This window comes from Drosophila virilis, chromosome 3 (genome assembly GCF_030788295.1).
Source record: "Drosophila virilis strain 15010-1051.87 chromosome 3, Dvir_AGI_RSII-ME, whole genome shotgun sequence".
In the NCBI taxonomy this organism is placed as follows: domain Eukaryota; kingdom Metazoa; phylum Arthropoda; class Insecta; order Diptera; family Drosophilidae; genus Drosophila; species Drosophila virilis.
This window is the reverse complement of record NC_091545.1, coordinates 9,365,093-9,382,394: the sequence shown is the minus strand read 5'-3', so window position 1 is coordinate 9,382,394 and position 17,302 is coordinate 9,365,093. Positions and strand designations below refer to the sequence as shown.

The 17,302-nt window shown below is 43.5% G+C and overlaps 2 protein-coding genes across 19 annotated transcripts in view; one reads left to right on the top strand and one right to left on the bottom strand.

Moving 5' to 3' along the window:
- The window catches only part of Mp (collagen XV/XVIII-type protein multiplexin), a 58,630-nt gene that overhangs the window by 20,996 nt on the left and 20,332 nt on the right, over positions 1 to 17,302 (bottom strand). Inside the window, exons 1-2 of one of the 18 annotated variants that reach the window (XM_032434594.2) lie at positions 15,372 to 17,081; positions 10,737 to 10,965 (exon numbers count right to left, since the gene is read on the bottom strand). The exons of 14 other annotated variants lie outside the window; for them this stretch is intronic. In XM_032434594.2, coding sequence (XP_032290485.1) covers positions 10,737 to 10,886 — 150 coding nt within the window. In that variant the 5' untranslated portion in view covers positions 10,887 to 10,965; positions 15,372 to 17,081. Of the gene's footprint in view, positions 1 to 10,736; positions 10,966 to 15,371; positions 17,082 to 17,302 lie in introns of those variants that run through there. 3 more of the 18 variants (XM_032434595.2, XM_002046849.4, XM_015175708.3) reach the window with 3 other exon arrangements.
- Positions 4,229 to 5,376, top strand: LOC6623757 (uncharacterized). Its single transcript, XM_002046850.4, has 2 exons — positions 4,229 to 4,618; positions 4,685 to 5,376. Exons 1-2 carry the CDS (start codon positions 4,370 to 4,372, stop codon positions 5,159 to 5,161), a joined length of 726 nt encoding a protein of 241 aa, XP_002046886.1. The 5' UTR covers positions 4,229 to 4,369; the 3' UTR covers positions 5,162 to 5,376.

Below are 17,302 nucleotides of genomic sequence, written 5' to 3'. Positions count from 1 at the left end.
AATATATAGCTAGTCATATCTAGGCTTCAGATTTGGTGAAGGACATTTTAAAGAAATCTGTGTTTCTACAATTTAAGTTTGGCCAGATTATTAGAGAAAATGAAAAGAAATATCTCAACTGTCGCATGGGTATGCGATTCAAAGCCATGTTGAAAATTGTTCGCCCTTTAGGTTGGTTCATAACAGTACTCGTAATTTGAACCCTTTTTTTTTTTTTTGAGAGGACCTGTAGTACACTAGTTGAGAGCGATGAACTGCTGATAGGGGGACATCAAAGCAACCTCTTTGGCAGATTGTGCATGACAACGCAGCGAGGCAGACAAAGACATGGGCCAGGGGCGCACCAATGAAAAGGCGTGAGCAAATAAATAGGCAACCGAAACAAGCAGGACAGGAAGCCGAGCGAGGGTCAAGCACAGACAATGGTCGCTCGGTCTCTTTAAATAATCAAAAGTTGCCCAGAGGCGACCAAAAGTAAAGACTTGTCTGCTCGCCGATGTCGTGAGGTAGTTTTAAGCTGTCAACCTAAACGTAACCAGTAGGCAGCGAGGAGCTGCTGCTGCTGCTGCTGCTGCTGCAGCTCGGTCAAGTGGCGCCAGGAGCAATTAACTAGGGCTGCGACTGAGACCGAGAGTGTGCCGTGTGCCTTGTGCCTAGGCTGTACATGTGAGTGGCGTGTGCATTTGATTTTGTCTTGGGCCGCACATAATTAAGGCCAGCAGAGCAGCAGGGCAGAGGCGCTAAAGCGGAGCAAGGACATACCAGGAGAGTAGTCCGAAAAGCACGACAGCAATGCCAGCAGCGGGGGCTGTTGCACTTGACAAGGGTTCGCATTGCGAGCAAAACAAACAAATAAAACCCTCACGCCGTCGACCTGCTAACCCAGTCAGGCCAAAAGGTATGCAACCTTTTGGCCAGTAGTTCGTTTCGTTCTAGTATGCCAGACACGTTTCTGCTATATAAAAATACAAAAAACGGACACTGCCCGCAAACGGAATCCATGCAGCCTGGCAATTTGTCAAAAATGTGTCAATAATGTAGATCGATTGGGAACGATTGCGACCCCTTAAAAATTAACCGAAAAGGGTTCAAATTGATTATAAGTATCCTTCTACACCCAAATGGTTCAATTAGAAAGGGTTTTCTCCCATATTTGTTTTACCACAGCATACTAGAAAATGCCTAAAAATTCACCTAAAATCTGAAATTGTTAAAATGCCAAGATTTTCTCGGCAGCAACATTTTTCCCTGCTCTTGAGTTGATACAATTTTTCGAAGCACACTTCGGAAGGTTTTTAATGTACTTTGCGGCATAATTACAGCTCACACAGATTTAAGTGAAGCTCACTATCATCATGAGCTCAAGTCTCAGTTTAGTTTAGAAAATTAATAGTTTCCTAGCCAACGGCCAGCATGGATTTATGGTTAGTAGCTTTAAGCAATTACGGCGATATTCTATCTTAAATGGCATCGGTGACAGTCACAGATCTCAACCTGGACTCACTTTGTCAGCTGCTGGTCGACTGTCGCCAGTGCCAGGCAACTGTTGTGTAGTAAAAATTAAATTTTAATTAAGCACAAATATTTAATAAGCATAAATTACGGCATGCAGTGGCAACAGAACAAAAGGACTGCTTTAAATTGCGAATGGCAACTGAAAATGGCATCGCATTAAGATTAGCATAACTTGTTTTTATAACCACTCCCCTCCAAAGCCCCGCTCCCACCCATTCCGTTTCCTCCTTACTTGTTGTCTGTTCTGTGCTTTAGACTTATATAACAGAAACAGGAAAGAGACAGCGACAGCGAAAGCGACAATGACACAGCAGGCGGAAACGGATATACATACATTTTAGTCTTGCGTGCGCGCGTCCCTCTACGAGTGTGTGTGCCTGTATGTGTGTATGTGTGTGTAAACATCTACAAGTAGCAGCAGCAGGCAGCAGGCTGCTCGCCTCCATCCGTTTGTATAAAAGTTATGCGCAGGTTAATAGATAATTAACCATGCAAATTGGCGCGCAACAGTTTACAAATATTCTCAGCGTCATCCTGGCAAGACAAAAATGCCGCATACCAGGTGTGTTTGTATGTGTGTGTGTGTGTGTGTATTTGTGTGTGACACGCATTCAAGTACAAAGGAATTAACTCTAATTACTTTGTAATGCTGATTAAGCCAGTTAGAGCGCATTAAATATGTAAACGGTATTCCGACATTCTTAGCATATTCACGCAGAGAAGACATCCGGCAAACAACTCGCTACTGAGGCACATATGAGTGGCAATGAGTGCAACAAATTGAGTTATACTGATTTAAGCTGCATTTCAATGCCTATTAAGTGTTTATTTACAAGCCAAAAACTGTACGAGCTGTACTTCAATTTCCATTTCAATTTCAATTGCAAATTTCAATGGCATATTTTATGGCAACGCACAAATGAAAATGAGACGGTCTAAAAATACCAAATTTAAATTCACCTTTATGGTCGACAAAAAACAAATGCCACAACGCAGCCCCAGCGTGGCCAACTGTGGCAGGGCAGCAGCAGGGGCAGGGGCAGCATTGGCATAGTTTCTAAATCACTTTCTGTCAGCCGTTTACAGGAGCAACAGCAGCAGCAACAGCAGCAGCGGCAAGGATAACAATCGCAACGTCAAAAAGTTGCCCACTTTTTGTAATTTTATTTTATTTCCGTTTAAGTGCGTGCGCCAAGGTGCTGCCCGTCCAAAAGCCCCCAATGCCCCAGCACCCCGCCCCGCCCCCGAAACGCCCACGTCATCTGCCGGGGGTACGGTGCGATTTTAAAGCTAAATTATTGCAACATAAAATTTTACGGCCAAGTTGAGGTAGATGCCGCACAAACATCCGGCAGGTGTGCAGAGCTTAATTTTGTGCACTTGACTTGGACACTTGGCGGCCGTTTGAAAAGGGCTTCATCTTCATTTTATTTAAAGCGGCCTTTTTCTTTTATTTTACTTTTCTTTTTGTTGCCTTGTTCCTCGCATATAATCTGAATAAATTACTTTGCACATTTTGCGGCGCATAAATAATTTAAGTTACCCCCCCACAAGAACCGAGCCCAATTCAAATCTTTTCACACATTTATAAGTCTATTCAGACAGAGGGGGGAGGGTGTGTGTGTGTGTGTGCCTGTGTGTGCGGGTGTGCCTATATACATAATTGTGGCAGCAGACGCAAAGGCAGAACAATGAGACGGCAAATTCCCGCCACACAAAGTGACAGATTTTTTTTTTAATTTTGCTAAAACCTACGACTAATTCTCAAACGAGCTGACACAAATCTCGAAAGTTGTTACACCAACATATTTGCAGGCCGCCCCGCTGCACCACTGCCCCGCTGCACCACTGTCGCCACGACAGGCCCGACAAGCCGACAACCCGACAGCCCGACAGCCTGGCAGAACTGTCACCAAGTTCTGTCGCTCCGTTTGGCTTCGCATCTGTGCTCATCCCGACTAGCTGCGAGCTTTTGTTGACTTTTTTTTTGTTTGTGGTTTAAACACAAACAATGACTACACACACACACATAAATTTATATATATATATATATATGTATATATATATATATATATATATATATAGAATACGTAGATTATGCAAGTACTTGGGCTGGATGCCCGTAAAAAAACAGGAGCTGCAGCAGAAGCAGCAAGCGGAAATGCAACAATGGTGTCGAGCATTTGGTAAAAGCGCCAGCAACAATTAGCTTAAAGCAAGCAATGCAGACACACACACATACACACACACATGCACATTGCATTTTGCATAAACCAACACGTTATCTTCGTATTAGTGTCCTGCGCGTGTGTTGGTTCAGACAGTTTTAAAATAACAATGGCAAACACGTATATACGCTGGCCAACGTTGCGTATACGCAATCAAAAAGCAGCTAAAGGACATTTTTTTGATTTGATTTGTTGTTGTAAAAATATTTTATTTAATTAAGAATTAACTTGTGATGAATTAAATGGGAAAAGTTTGAATGCACTAGTCGGGAGTGCTGCACAAAAAGTTACCCTGTACTAAAATAATTGTTTTAATTTATTGCTCTATTTTCAAAAGAAATTGCAGCTAACTTTATGTTTCGCTAGTTTAATCTGTGAATTATTCTGCATACCCTAGCCTTTCAAAACCCATAGTAGGCAGTTCATTTTATGTTGTTAATTGTCTAAAACAAAGCTTACTTTAGATTTGTCCAAATAGTTTTTAGTTACCCGTCCCCTAAATGTCAAGGCGCGAATTTAATACGAATATACCTTTATCGAGTTCAAATTGAGTAAAGTCCAGTCGGCTCGAAAAGTCTCTAGTTATATTTTAAATTCTTTTATAAGCGACAAAGCATTGGCTCAAAATGCCACCCACTAAAATCCAAAGTAATCCGAACGAGCAGAGCGCTGCGAAGCGTTTGCCGTTGTACGTAAGTCTCGAGCTGCGCAATCTGATCGAAGAGCTAATGATACCACGGATTGACATACTGCGAACAGTAGTCTCCACACGCTTCGTATCCGAAGCGCAGAATGTGGATGACAATGAGACTGAGGCTGATTGGTGGCCAGATTACAGCATCTATTCGCATCTGCACTACATGACCGAGATGAATGTGAGTTACCCGACTAGTTTTTCTATTAGCTGATATATTCTCTTATACTATATACCCTTTATATAGGGTCTTATGCACTTAATGCAGAATGCCCTGAAAGGCATGACCGAAGACTTGAAGGCCATTGGCGTTAAGTTCCAGGCCTTTGTGGTCGACCACTTCAAGGCGCGCCAATCAGCCTTGGAGGATGAGGAGACACAGCCACCAGATGATAAGCAGTTGCTTGGCCGCTACCTCTTGGCCCAGAGCCTGATCAAGGACATGGTGACCTTTGTGAACTGCTGCAGTCGCCACTGCAACAAGCTGCTGGCACAGCGCACCGTTTACTCTGAACGGGCCGCGGATACCAAGGGCACCGAGGATCGTATACGGCTAAAAATCTTCGATGAGCGCAGCTTTACCCAGTTGCACGGCCGCATGTCCAGCTTGAAGGGCTTTGTGCAGGACTTTTGCGATTTGTTTGACTCCGAACGGCAACCATCGGTGGTGGCAGCTGAACAGGATGCCACTGCCGTGGCTCCGGCTAGCATAATATCCACGTAGTACTGACTCGTTTGTTGAATGGTTATAACCCGTTTCTTTGTTCTAGTTTATCCGGCCAACCAAACGAATACACTCAAGTGCACACACACGGGCGCGCATGCACACACAAACACACACACACACGCATACACACACCCACACACCCACGTGAAGGCTTCATTTGAGAGGGCTGTAATAAAGAGAGCACCCCCCAGTGTATTGGAGTATCCAGAAAAGCTTTTTATGCTTCAAAGTCAATATAGTGTGCCATGTACGGAGTAGAGTTTTAAAACGTTAAGTACGGCGCACACAGACGTGGCTGGGCCGGGCCTCCCGCTTGGTGACATACTTGTGCCCCTGCCCACTCAACCAGGCAGTTAGTTGCTTCAAGCACAAGCGCCATTCAGGCGGAAATGCAGCTCCGAAACAGCAACAGCAACAGCAACAGAGCGACGAGAGTCGAGAGACGAGCGTTGAACGGTGAGCGTTGAGCGTTGAGCGGGGCCGGAGGCGAAAACCCTCTACGTGAAGTGTGCCATCAGTTTAAGGTTTTTGTGGCCAGCAGCAGAAGCAGCAGCAACGGCAAAGCATACATCCAGCCAGCCGCCCTCTACCTCTACTCTATTTTCATAATAAACAAATGGGTTGTATGGTTGGTTGGGCTTAACTTTTGGGCTGCCAGCAAGTCGCAGTCGCAGTCGGAGATAGTGGAAAGCCCGTAGATGGCGACAAGTCCCGAGCACAAATCAGTGCTATTTATATTGTGGCCAGGTTGAGTTGGGGACTGCAATGTGCGTGGCGAATCTGCAGCGTGTCAGCACGCTTACCAACTGCTGCTGCTTGGGTTACATCCAATTTGCAAAAATAACCGCAGGAGTCGCATCCTGCCACACAAAAGTTCAGCTGCAACATGCTCTTATCTTTGACATGCAGCACACGGTGGCAGCAAATCGACAACGCAACTTGCACTCCAAGTTGCCCGTTGTCAATGCAACAAGTTAAGTTCGAACGTGGAGCCAGAGTTTGCAGAGGGGGGGGCGAGAAAACTGGGAGAACTGACAAAAACTTTGTTGTGCCTATCGCAGGCAAACCGCAGAAGTCAGCGCATCTTCTGCAAAGTTACGCTATCTATGCCATCAAGTGTCTACGCAGGGACAGCAACAGCTGTGACCGCGGGGCATGTCACACACCAAATAGAGTATAGAGTGGAGAGGGCGGGGCGCAGAAGTGTGGCGGAGTCGGAAGTGCGTCAAGTTTGTTCGTGGCACAATAAATATATAATAGACAAATGCTTGCCGGGGCGTGTCTAGTTGAGGGGGCAGGTGTTCGAGTAGGTGTGTGCGTGTGCATAACGTATTCAGTCCCTTTGCTATATCGTTTACGTTAACGTTTGCGCCCCCTGACTTGTGCTTTAATAAAATATTATCATATAGTACGTAACGGAAGATAGTTTTTCATATGTTTATTCACAAATATGTGCGCACGAGTCGGAATGTCGGCGCCAGCAACTTGCAACATGCCAAACTTCTTCTGTTTACTTCTGGGGCCAACTCTTTATTTTTGCTCTAACAGCCCACCTCTCTGTCCCTACCCCCCTCCCTCTCCCAGTGCCGCTCAATTCTTATGTTGTCTCAGTAGTGCACATACATATTTTGATACTCTCATTATTTATTACCAGCTGCGGGAGTAGCCGAGCGAATGCGACTACATTCATAAATATATGACTAGCGAATGCCGCTGCAAATCTAATGGAATGTGTTTTCTTGAGTTTTTTATTACCCAGCCGAGAGTGTGGATTGTGTGCCAGTTTAGAGAGACAGAGAGTCGGAGAATGGAAAAGATTGCGTAACACACTAATGTACATAGTTAAATAGATTGTCTGCATAAAGCTGGAATATTTTGTTACAATTCCACTGCGAAGCATGTTTTTTATCTCGAGGACATTATATTTTATTTGTCCCAGTTTCTGTGTTAACTTCAATTTGTGATCAAAAAGCATTTCGCTAGTTCAAATCGATATCGAATGGAATCTTTGCAGTGCTTACCCATACATACCACTAACATGTATCGAACTTTAACTAAAAATAAGCTGGCATACAAAATAGGAAAGTTTCTTTAAAGAAGTATGCAGGACAAGCAGAAAACACGTTATTAAATAATTATGAAAATAATATAGCTTTACGATTTTATCTGGCATGATTATAATGTAACTCATGGCTGACATTCTAAACAACGTATTTATTTTAATGAAAATTGTGTTGTCGGACTTGCAGCTATTTCCGCTTGCAGTTCTGCATGGCTTATGGTCATGTTCCGATATGGAATGCTTACCGTAAGTTAAGCAATTGCGTGACAGTGTCCACTTTGCGCAACACGCACCTCTTGACTTATCGTGATAAGATATAGCCCCAGCGAACGCAGGAGCAGGGCATCAAACAGTCGAGCATACGAGGCCAACTAAATTATGAACTTGAGCGCTAGCAATTAGATTCAATAACCAGCAATTGGTCTGGTATATTTTTGTTGCTCTGCAGCACCTGCATGGGGTCACAGCTAATAGCGGTCAATATAAGTGTCCTGCTAGCAGTTGTAGGTGTTGAAGAGTCCAGTCTAATTCGACGCATTTACAATAATTGCCATCGCTTTTGGTTAATTGGGCACTAATGAATGCGAATACGCGTTGTTGTTGCTATTGTTGCTGCTTGTTATAAGTACTAAAAGTGGTTATAATTGTTGTTGTTGTTGCTGTTGCATAACCACACACAGTTAAACCGCAGCCCACATACGTATGAGCACACACACACACACACAGAGAGACTGTCACTGTGAACCACTCAGTCAATAGAGCTAGTTGCGGCAGCCAAATAACCACCTCAATATAATACAATAACAAATTGCCTGTCAATCTACGTGTAACTTTTATAAATTTCCAGTAGGGAGCGCTGCACGCTACTAGACCCTGCTAAGCGTACTAGAAGCAGGGCTGTTTGCCGTTTTCCGTTTGGCGTGCAGACGCCTCGCGGCGCGTTCGCCTCGAGTTTCAGCCATAATTAACAGCGGCTGTGGCAACTGTGCGAAAAACTAGGGGGCAACAATAACAACAGCTGAAATGGCAACAACAAACAACAACAAGAACAACAAGAACAACAGCTGCAACGCGCTGAGGCTTTGTAATGTTAGCTGCTGCTAATGAACTCACTGCCGACGCCCCGTTAGCGTGCCAAAGGGCGGTGTCAAGGGTGAGGGAGGGACGCGCGACTGGCAGCATGCAGAAATGACTTTATTAGTTCAACGTTCAGCCGCGCCGTGTCGCTGCCAGTACTCGGGCTTTTATTTAGATTTTTATTGCTAAACTTTGTTACCTTCTCCTTTTTTTTTGCCACTTTGCCAAACACATTCGTTCGCACAAATGAAACTGGTAAGAGCGAGGGAGAGGGGCCAAGGGCTGGGCAAAGGGAACGTCTATCGAAGTCAGCTCGTTAACGGCTGTCGTTTGACTTCGACTTCTACGTCCTTCTCATGCGACACTTTGAATGTTTTAAATGAATGTTTTTTCTGCCCTTCTTCCTTGTTGTTGTTGCTGTTGTTGTCGTTCCTGTTGTGGTTTGTAGCTGCATTAAATTAGTTTAATCACTATGCAGACTACGCGGTCTGTCGCCCGTCGCGGCCTAGAGTCCCGGGTAAAAGCCAGCCAAGCCCATAAGTAAGCGTAAACAATGTCAAAGCAGTGCACACTGTAGTAGTCATAGCCGTAGCCGTAGCCGTAGTAGTTTACTGTAACTACCCAAATGACCCGCTCCCAGTCGGGTGTCAATAGACACATTAACTGGGCGGGCTGCTGGCAAAATTAGCACAACAATTATGCAGGTATTAGCAGACGAGGCGACGGCGTTGATTGTGTTCTTTGTTGCCTGCCTGCGAAGAGGTGTAAACAATGGGAGGTGTCCATACCAAATGGGGGTCCATACTATGCTACCTTACGATATGCTGGCAAATAATAAATATGTATGAAAATCATTTTCTTATCCAGTCAATCTGGCATACAATTCGTAAGCCTAGACTTTATATTCAACCTAATTGCCAGCAAAATTTTGATACAATATTAAATTTGGGTCTCTTCAAGTAAACTGAATAAAAAGTTTATTTCGTATTTGATATAATTATTTTTGCATTTTCACCGCACGCGCTTCTTAATGTTGCTAAAGTATCAAATTTGGAATATGGTTTGGCGAAAGCTTTTAAATTGGCCCACACACAGACACGAATACACACATCAGCCACCAATGTGAGGCCATTAAAATACCACTTGAGTAGGCTTTTGTGTGTAACAGCGATCCACCTGTTAATCCATACACACGCACACACATACACACACCAACACAGATACTAATCAGAGCCCGCAAAACAGTTGAAAGGTCATATTACGTATACGCAGGGTGCGCAAAACTTAAACAGAGCACATTTACGGGTAGTAATACCCTGTAACCACAGATAAAATGGGTAACTTGAGCTTGTACAATTCTAGTATTACGTTAGTTAAATTTTTCTTAAATAAGTATCGCCTTTTCAGCTTGAAGTCCTGAATAAATGTTTGCTGAAATGTTTACTGAAAGCATTATTTTGTTTTTATTTTGTATGTTCTGATACATATTTGCATAAACAAACAAATCAGAATAATTCTGCTAAATAAAGCAAATACGAGAGAGTCGGACTGACTCCCCCGCTGACCTCTGTTATGGCATTGACCACAGAGTATGTGGCGGTCGGTGATTGCATTTTGATGTATTCTTGTTTTAAGTTGACAACACTCAACCCTTGTCAGTTTTGTCAACTTATCTTGTGCCACGGGGCAGAGAAGAACAAGCGCTTCCAATGTTTTCTGATAATTACAATGGTTTCCTTTTTAATTTATACGTTTCACACATACACAAACACACACGCACACACACTGACATGACATTAACTCACCTGGTCAAGCTAAGCCGCATGCCTTTAGCTCAAACACACACACACACACACAGATACACATGCTCCGACATATGACACATGAGGACAGCAACAAAATGGTTGGCTGTCATGAAACATTTGTCACAATAAAGTTTATTTGCTTTCGTGTAGTGTAGAAATATATTCTATTCTTTTTTTTCATATGTTTTTTATTTGCTCAGCGGTCTCGTAGCGTATTTAAAAGCAAGTCTAAACATTTTGTGGCCTCTTGTTGGTTAGATGTGTGCGTGTTGGGGTCGCATAAGCCGCGACCCACACGCACCCCTCTGTCCGACCTTCGCACTGGAGACATTTGTTTGCATTTCAAGTAGCAGCAGGAAATTAAGCATTTAGCATTACAAATTACACATTACTCGAATTACGTATTACAAATTACACGGTTTAGCAGATGGGACTTTGACAACGTCTAAAACTAGTTGTGAAAACTGAAAATAAAGCTGATAAATTGGTTGCAGTCGCACGCTTTATTGTCGTTGTTGTCCAGGAGACTCGTAATTATAATTAATTGGCAAGCTCTTGAAGCTGATGATATGGCATTTGATATGTAGCTTAGGGTCTGTCCTAGACTTGTTGCTTTTGGTTTAGTTACCTGTATCCTGGCTGCCACACGCTCGCCGTTGAAACGATTGGGGTTGAACCAACCCTTCGTCGAGCCCGTCACAAGCACAATGCCGAGCAGGAAGAAGAGTATTAACGCGGTTATAACGAGTTTCGCGCGCGTCGAAATGACCATTGCCATGTTTCAATTTTGATATTTACACACGGTGACACTTTAACACTTAGCACTAGAAATCAACTCGGGTAACACTCACGATTGCCTGGAAAACAAAAAAGATGCATGAGTTGGCATATTAATTGGATGTGGTTGTTAGGCTTGTTGTTGCTGCTGGTTGGCCACATACTACAAATGGTTTGAATGTTGTGCTCTTGGCTTGAATGTATTTGACCCTTGGGCTGCTGCTACGGCTGCCTCTGTCGAGCGCTGCCTAATGGCTTTTGTGGCACGTATTAACCTTGCCAAGCGCTTTAGTGGCACACGCGGCTCTCAAGCGCCCATATCAGCCTCTTTTCAGACGCTCGCACTGCCACTTCCTCTGAACGCTACAAATGTAACACGTTTTATTTAATTTCTCTTCCCTTCTCCACTCTCTCGCCTTTCTCTCTTTCTCACCTATCGCCTGTGGCTTGCTCGCTTGTCAGCATTTTCTCACCGATTTGCGCCGCAAAAGGGGCGGCTAAAAAATAAAAGCCAGAAAAATCAAAGAAAGAAAAAACGAAGGGAATGAAAATAAAAAGAAACAGGCTACGAAAAGAAACTTTATGAAAAGTTAAGCTGCCAACAAGTTTATTTGCGAAAATATTGAATTATAGCCAAGTCATGGCGAAACGAAATATGTGAGTCTCAAGCAACAAAACGCGTTGCCTAGATTTGGCCACATGCTAAAGATGTCTCGGCTTTTATTTGGAGCGCATAAAGGCATAAGCCGAATGCCTGCGGTGGGCGTTGGGGCTGCTGGCGTGTCCTTGAGCAGTCCAAAAATGAAATAAAAAACGACCGCCAACTTTTCAACCTACATAATTGCGGTAAAAGTTGGCGCACAACACACACAAAAGTATCCTTTAACACACACACACACACTCGCACACACGGGCGCGAGCAGTTAAGCGGCAGGCTCAGCGCGCACAAAAGTATGCTACAGTCAGCGCATAATTACGATAATCGTGTCTGTCTACCAGCAGCAGCGCAGTCCAAACGAACAGACGCGCTCCACTGACACCACTGCCACGCCCACTCACCCGCACACCTGCACACACACACACACACACATATATACCCCGCTCTGAAATGGCAGGCAGTTATTGAGTCAACGGTTGAGTCAGTGGTGTAAAACAAACTTTTTTGTGTGTGCCCAGAAAGAAAGCCAAAAAGAAACTTTTTTATGCGCCCAAGAGTCGGGACTCGAGAGTGGAGCTGCCTTTGCCATTGCCTAGCCGGGTCCACCCTCCCTTTGCCTTCGCCTTTGCCCTTGCCTTAGTGGCACTCTTCACGCAGCATTAAAATTCTACGGCTGCAGCCCAAACGCTGCCACAGAAGCAGGCGCAGCAGTTTAAGCTTAAAGTTTGACACGGCTCAAGTTTCCTAATGAAATTACCTACTTGGACTTTTTCGACTGCGTTTTTGGTCGCGTAATGAAAAGGGGCACAACTAGGGAAAAACAATGAGAAAAAAGGGCTGCCCTCAGGGGGCGACAGCCGCGTTGGGGGCGATAAGAAAATTTCATATCTACTTGCAAATTAAGTGCGCCGAAAATGAGTAATGACTTTTGAAGTTGTCATGGTAGCCAAAATGTAAGCTATTGCATAATGTAACCAAAAAATAATAATACTGCACAAAAGGATCTAAGCTGCAGGACCTTTTCGTTTCGGTCTGTTGCCCAAGCCGTTAGCGCCTAATGAGGATAATGGGGTGACATGTTTAAAAAAGCGAACCTTACTCACACACATACACACACACATATATAGACATGTGTGTGTATTTTATGTCTATTCATTGCCAAGCGGTTTTTCTTCTACATTTTGACATGTTATTTTTAATAAACAGCGTTTGACACACACACACAAACAGAGACTAACTTCCGCTTTAGATAATTTCATTTGGCATGTCTTTGTCTGATTCAAAGCTCAAGTAACAATGTCTAACTGATGTTCCAGCTGAGCAGGGGTTAAACATGTGTCACACATGCATCCTTAATAAGAAGCAAGCACAATAAAATGTCACCAGAAGGAATGTCTGCCCCACCCTTGCCAGAGTTTACTCCGACTTGGGCTAGTTTGATCGATAGCAGCTCCTCTGCCTCCTGTTTGACAATTGCCCCAAATCCCATTCCACACATGACTAAATGTGTCACGGAGTGAGTGCGTGTGTGCATATTCATTTGTGCGTATATGTGAGCGCTCCAACGGGCACATAAATAGCTGGTTAAATTAATAAGAAGCCAACTAGTCGGGCACATTTCCCTGGCTACATAACAAGTGGGCGCACTGGGCGTTAACCGCTTCACTAGTCGTATAATTAAAGTCCAACGTTTGCATAATTTATCTTTATTGGTGCCGGGTTTTTGGGTACGGGCGCTTATTTCCTTGCTTAAAGGCCCCAATCGGGCAGCCATATAATCATATAAAATAGTTTTTTGATTGGCTTTACTTTCTCATGGAAACGTTTTTTAGTTGGCCAACCATTTGCCTCGAGTCCACAAATCACAGAGCTAACCATAAAATCAGCATTGTATTTAAATTTAACGAGCTGCATCTTTATTAGCAATAAAAGATACATTATTGCTTATAAAAAGTCTGTGCATGTATCTTCATCATGACCGAAATAAAGCAATGGGAGCAGAAATATACTTTGAAAAGGCAAGCATGAATAGAAATTATAGTGCTACAATTTTGATGAGTAATCAGACTAAAAAAGAGCAAAGTAAAATATTCTTTAAAAAAGGGAGATAATCTGTGCATAAACCCATTCGGACGAGTTACTAAAAAAACTGTTTGAGTTGTCAATTTTATGGCGTGCTTGAAGTTATGAAAATCTCAGAGAGCGCTACTAAAAAATGCACTAGACCGTACTTCTGAAATTTTACTTGGAATTTAATTAAATCTAATCACAATGCTGTATTACAAATTCCGTTGACATGTTAATGTATGTTAGAGAATTTGCATTTATATATAATTGAAATCTGGGCGATTGCCTGTGTTCACGTATTTATATTTGTAGACAATGGTTTAGTTGAAAACTAATTTCAAAACACAATCGCGGTAAATGGAAAACAACTTATTGTGGGAGGCAATTTGACTGAATATGTAAATAAACATTTTAAATTGAATTTTAAATTGTGTCAACATAATGGGTCAAAATATTGTATTATGATGCCAAATTGATAAATTTGCAAATCAAAATTACATATTACTGAAAATAAAGCCCACATTGAGGGGCTGGCATGTAAGCCAACGGTGTTAACAACAACAACAACAACAGCACCAGCAGCAGCAGCAGCTGTAGAACACACAATCAAATTGTGATATATTTAAATGTACGTTTTACACACACACATGCACACACACGCACACACGCAGAGAGAAAGGCACGCAACATTCAGCAATGAAAATTTATGACTACACAATTATATATATAAGTATGTATTCATGCTTGTTGCCAGTCTTTAACACGAGTCGAACTAAGCCCCGCACAGCAAACCAATATATAAACTATTTAAAGTTCTCGGTTTTTGATATTCCTGTTGTTGTTGTTGTTACATGTCATATGCGTAATACCATTTAATTAAATGCACGCACTGATTGCACAGCAAAAGCTGAAAATTTCCAAATACCATATTTCAGCTAGTCCATATTTTCGGGTTGGGAAAGCGAATTGTTACGAGGCTGACGTAAGTAAAGCCGCAATTGAAATGCTGAGCCTGAGCCTGTGACAGCCGCAAAAGTAGTTTTGTGACTCGAGGAATTAATGGAGTCATGTTTTAAATATTTAACTTTTGGCCCCATATGGATGCTTAATGCTTATTTTGGGATGTCATCAATAGCCTGGCTTATACTTTGTCCGTCTGTTAACCTTATATCTGTTGCCAGAGGTCAGGGTAAGTCTGCGTATATCTTTTGTTATAATGCAGGCGCTTAAAAGGCCTTTTATTTAATAAATAAAACGTATATTCGTTTGCCTGGCGGCCAGAACGCTAAAGACAAAGGCGGTCGGCCGGAGCGCACAATAGTCTACGTATACACAATATTACGCACACAGGCGTACACACACATAGCGCAGCTTTAATATGCACATGTGTGAGTGTGTGCTGTGTGTGTGCGTGTGTGTATGTTGGTTATTCATGCTTGTTGTTGCTACTGCATTGCGCTGCCTTAATGAGTTTGCCTTTGATTTGGGCCAACGCGAATAAGGCGCAACGAGCCTGGGAAGCCGCTGCCTCCGCCCCACCCCCACCTGCTCCTAGTCCCTCCTACTCCGCCCAGCTTGTCATAATTTATGCGCAGCCAATGCTCAATTTGATAGGCAACAGCCTGCGACATTCAAACCATTTGTGTGGCCTATTGTACTCCTAATGCCAGCAGAGTACGAACCATATAGCATATATATTCAAATATATATGTATATATATAAATACATATATATATTATTAAAATGTATGCATGTATTTACCTTCGAGTTGAGCGCGTTAAAAGTCAGTTGGATTAAGCTATAGCTTTAACTACGCGATATGCACGTGGTAGCGTATTTGTATATGTATTTGCATTTGCATATGTATGTGTTGATAATATTGAATATGTTGACAAAATCACAGATAATTAAATTACAATAGTTATTTATTTATTTTTATTTTTTTTTTTGCGTTACACTTTCCGATTGTGTTATTTCTTTTATTTCGTTCAAGTTATGCACTTATCGGCAACTCATTTGTAATTACAAATGACAGCGTATTTTATTTGTTTAAACAAAAAACGAAATAGTTGTGGCAATGTGCGTTTGTTAGCTGGGCTGCCAGCCGTTGGCTCCCGCTGAGCGCAATTAATTCTCTCGCTGCCACACCACATGCATTTTTGCGTTGTGCAATTGATTGATTTCCATTTGAACAAATTCACTGAGAGCCAGCTGCTGGGGCAGGGGCAGCTCGATGCGCGCGGTACTGACAATGGCAGTGGCAAAAAGTTGTGAGTTTTAAATTTTTCATCTTCAACTTGAACCGGCGCCGCTTTTGGTCCACACGAAACTTTTACAACCGGCGACGGCGACGACGACGTTGGCAACGGAGCTGCTCAAATTTTACACGCTTGACACGGCGATGGCGATGGACACGGCAAGTAGCACAACACGAAAAACAAGAGCATAATACAAAATGTACAACAACAATAACGCGAACTGCAACAGGAATAAAAAGCCGTGTTGCCAGCCAAACTAATTGTAAATATTTGCTCGGCGGGCAAACAAATTTGTGTTGGTCTCTGTTGGTTTTTTACGCCACACTTTATTTACCAAGCCGGGCGCGGGGGCTGGGTGTGTGGATATGTTGGTAATTTACTGGCTATAGGTAATACTCGAGCATTACGTTTATTAATTTTGCAGAAAATCTGGCCAGGCGTTTAGTCAACTGCACGCGATATAGGCAAGGGACACGCGCAACAATCAGCGACACGAATGCGGCCAGGAATGTTGTTTGATATGTAACGTAGTCAGGTTGATATGGTCTCGAAGACTGTTCCAGTCAGAGGGGCACTGGGGCACTGGCATTGGCAGCTAGGTGAGTGGTCGCAATTTCAAACGTTTGCGCCATCTTTGCTTCATCTTTGAACGCATAATTGAATTTTAATTGACTCGAGTCCGTTGGGGGCTTCGATGTTTTTTGGCTGGTTTCGGGTTCACGTTACACGTTACACGTTTCGGTTCACTTGGACATTATGCAAACATATTTCATTTAGGCATAAATCACTTTCGTTTTTTGCGGCTAAACTCGCACAATGGCTTCATTTACGCCTGGCTCACACATAGCCGCATACGCTTCACGATGCCGACCAGAGTCGGCGACGACAGCGCCGAGGATGAGGACGTGGTCGAGAACAAGACCGAGCTACGACAGGAGGCGACGAGTCAGAGCGCGACTTCAGCGTGTGCTGTGGCAGTGTGGAAAAACGTAGCGCTGTCTCGTCTCAGCCGTACGCACATGTTAACTGTTTGCGGCACCGAACGCGACTGAAAGGTAAACGCACTCGTCTCGGCCAGGCCCAACGTAAGCCAAATCACAGCAACATGGCGCGCACATGGACACACAAACACTCAGGATACACTGGCTCCAGCTGAGCTCGTGCCTCAGACAACAAAATTTCACTCGTGCCCGCCAAGACTTCGTCCTCACAGGCGCTGAATAAAGCACAGAGAGCGCGCGAGCCTTGAGTGAAACTCTGTCATGCTTGGCGTATACTTAATATGAGTGTGAGTACCTTTTAGCTGTGCGCACTGAGTGAAGCCAACTGAGTGCCGAGTCTGAGTTGTCTGCCAATTTGGCCGCTACGTGGCAAACTGGCGCCCCATAAGGGTGCAGTGGTGGAATTGTTGCCAGCAGGTGTGTTGAAAAGCTC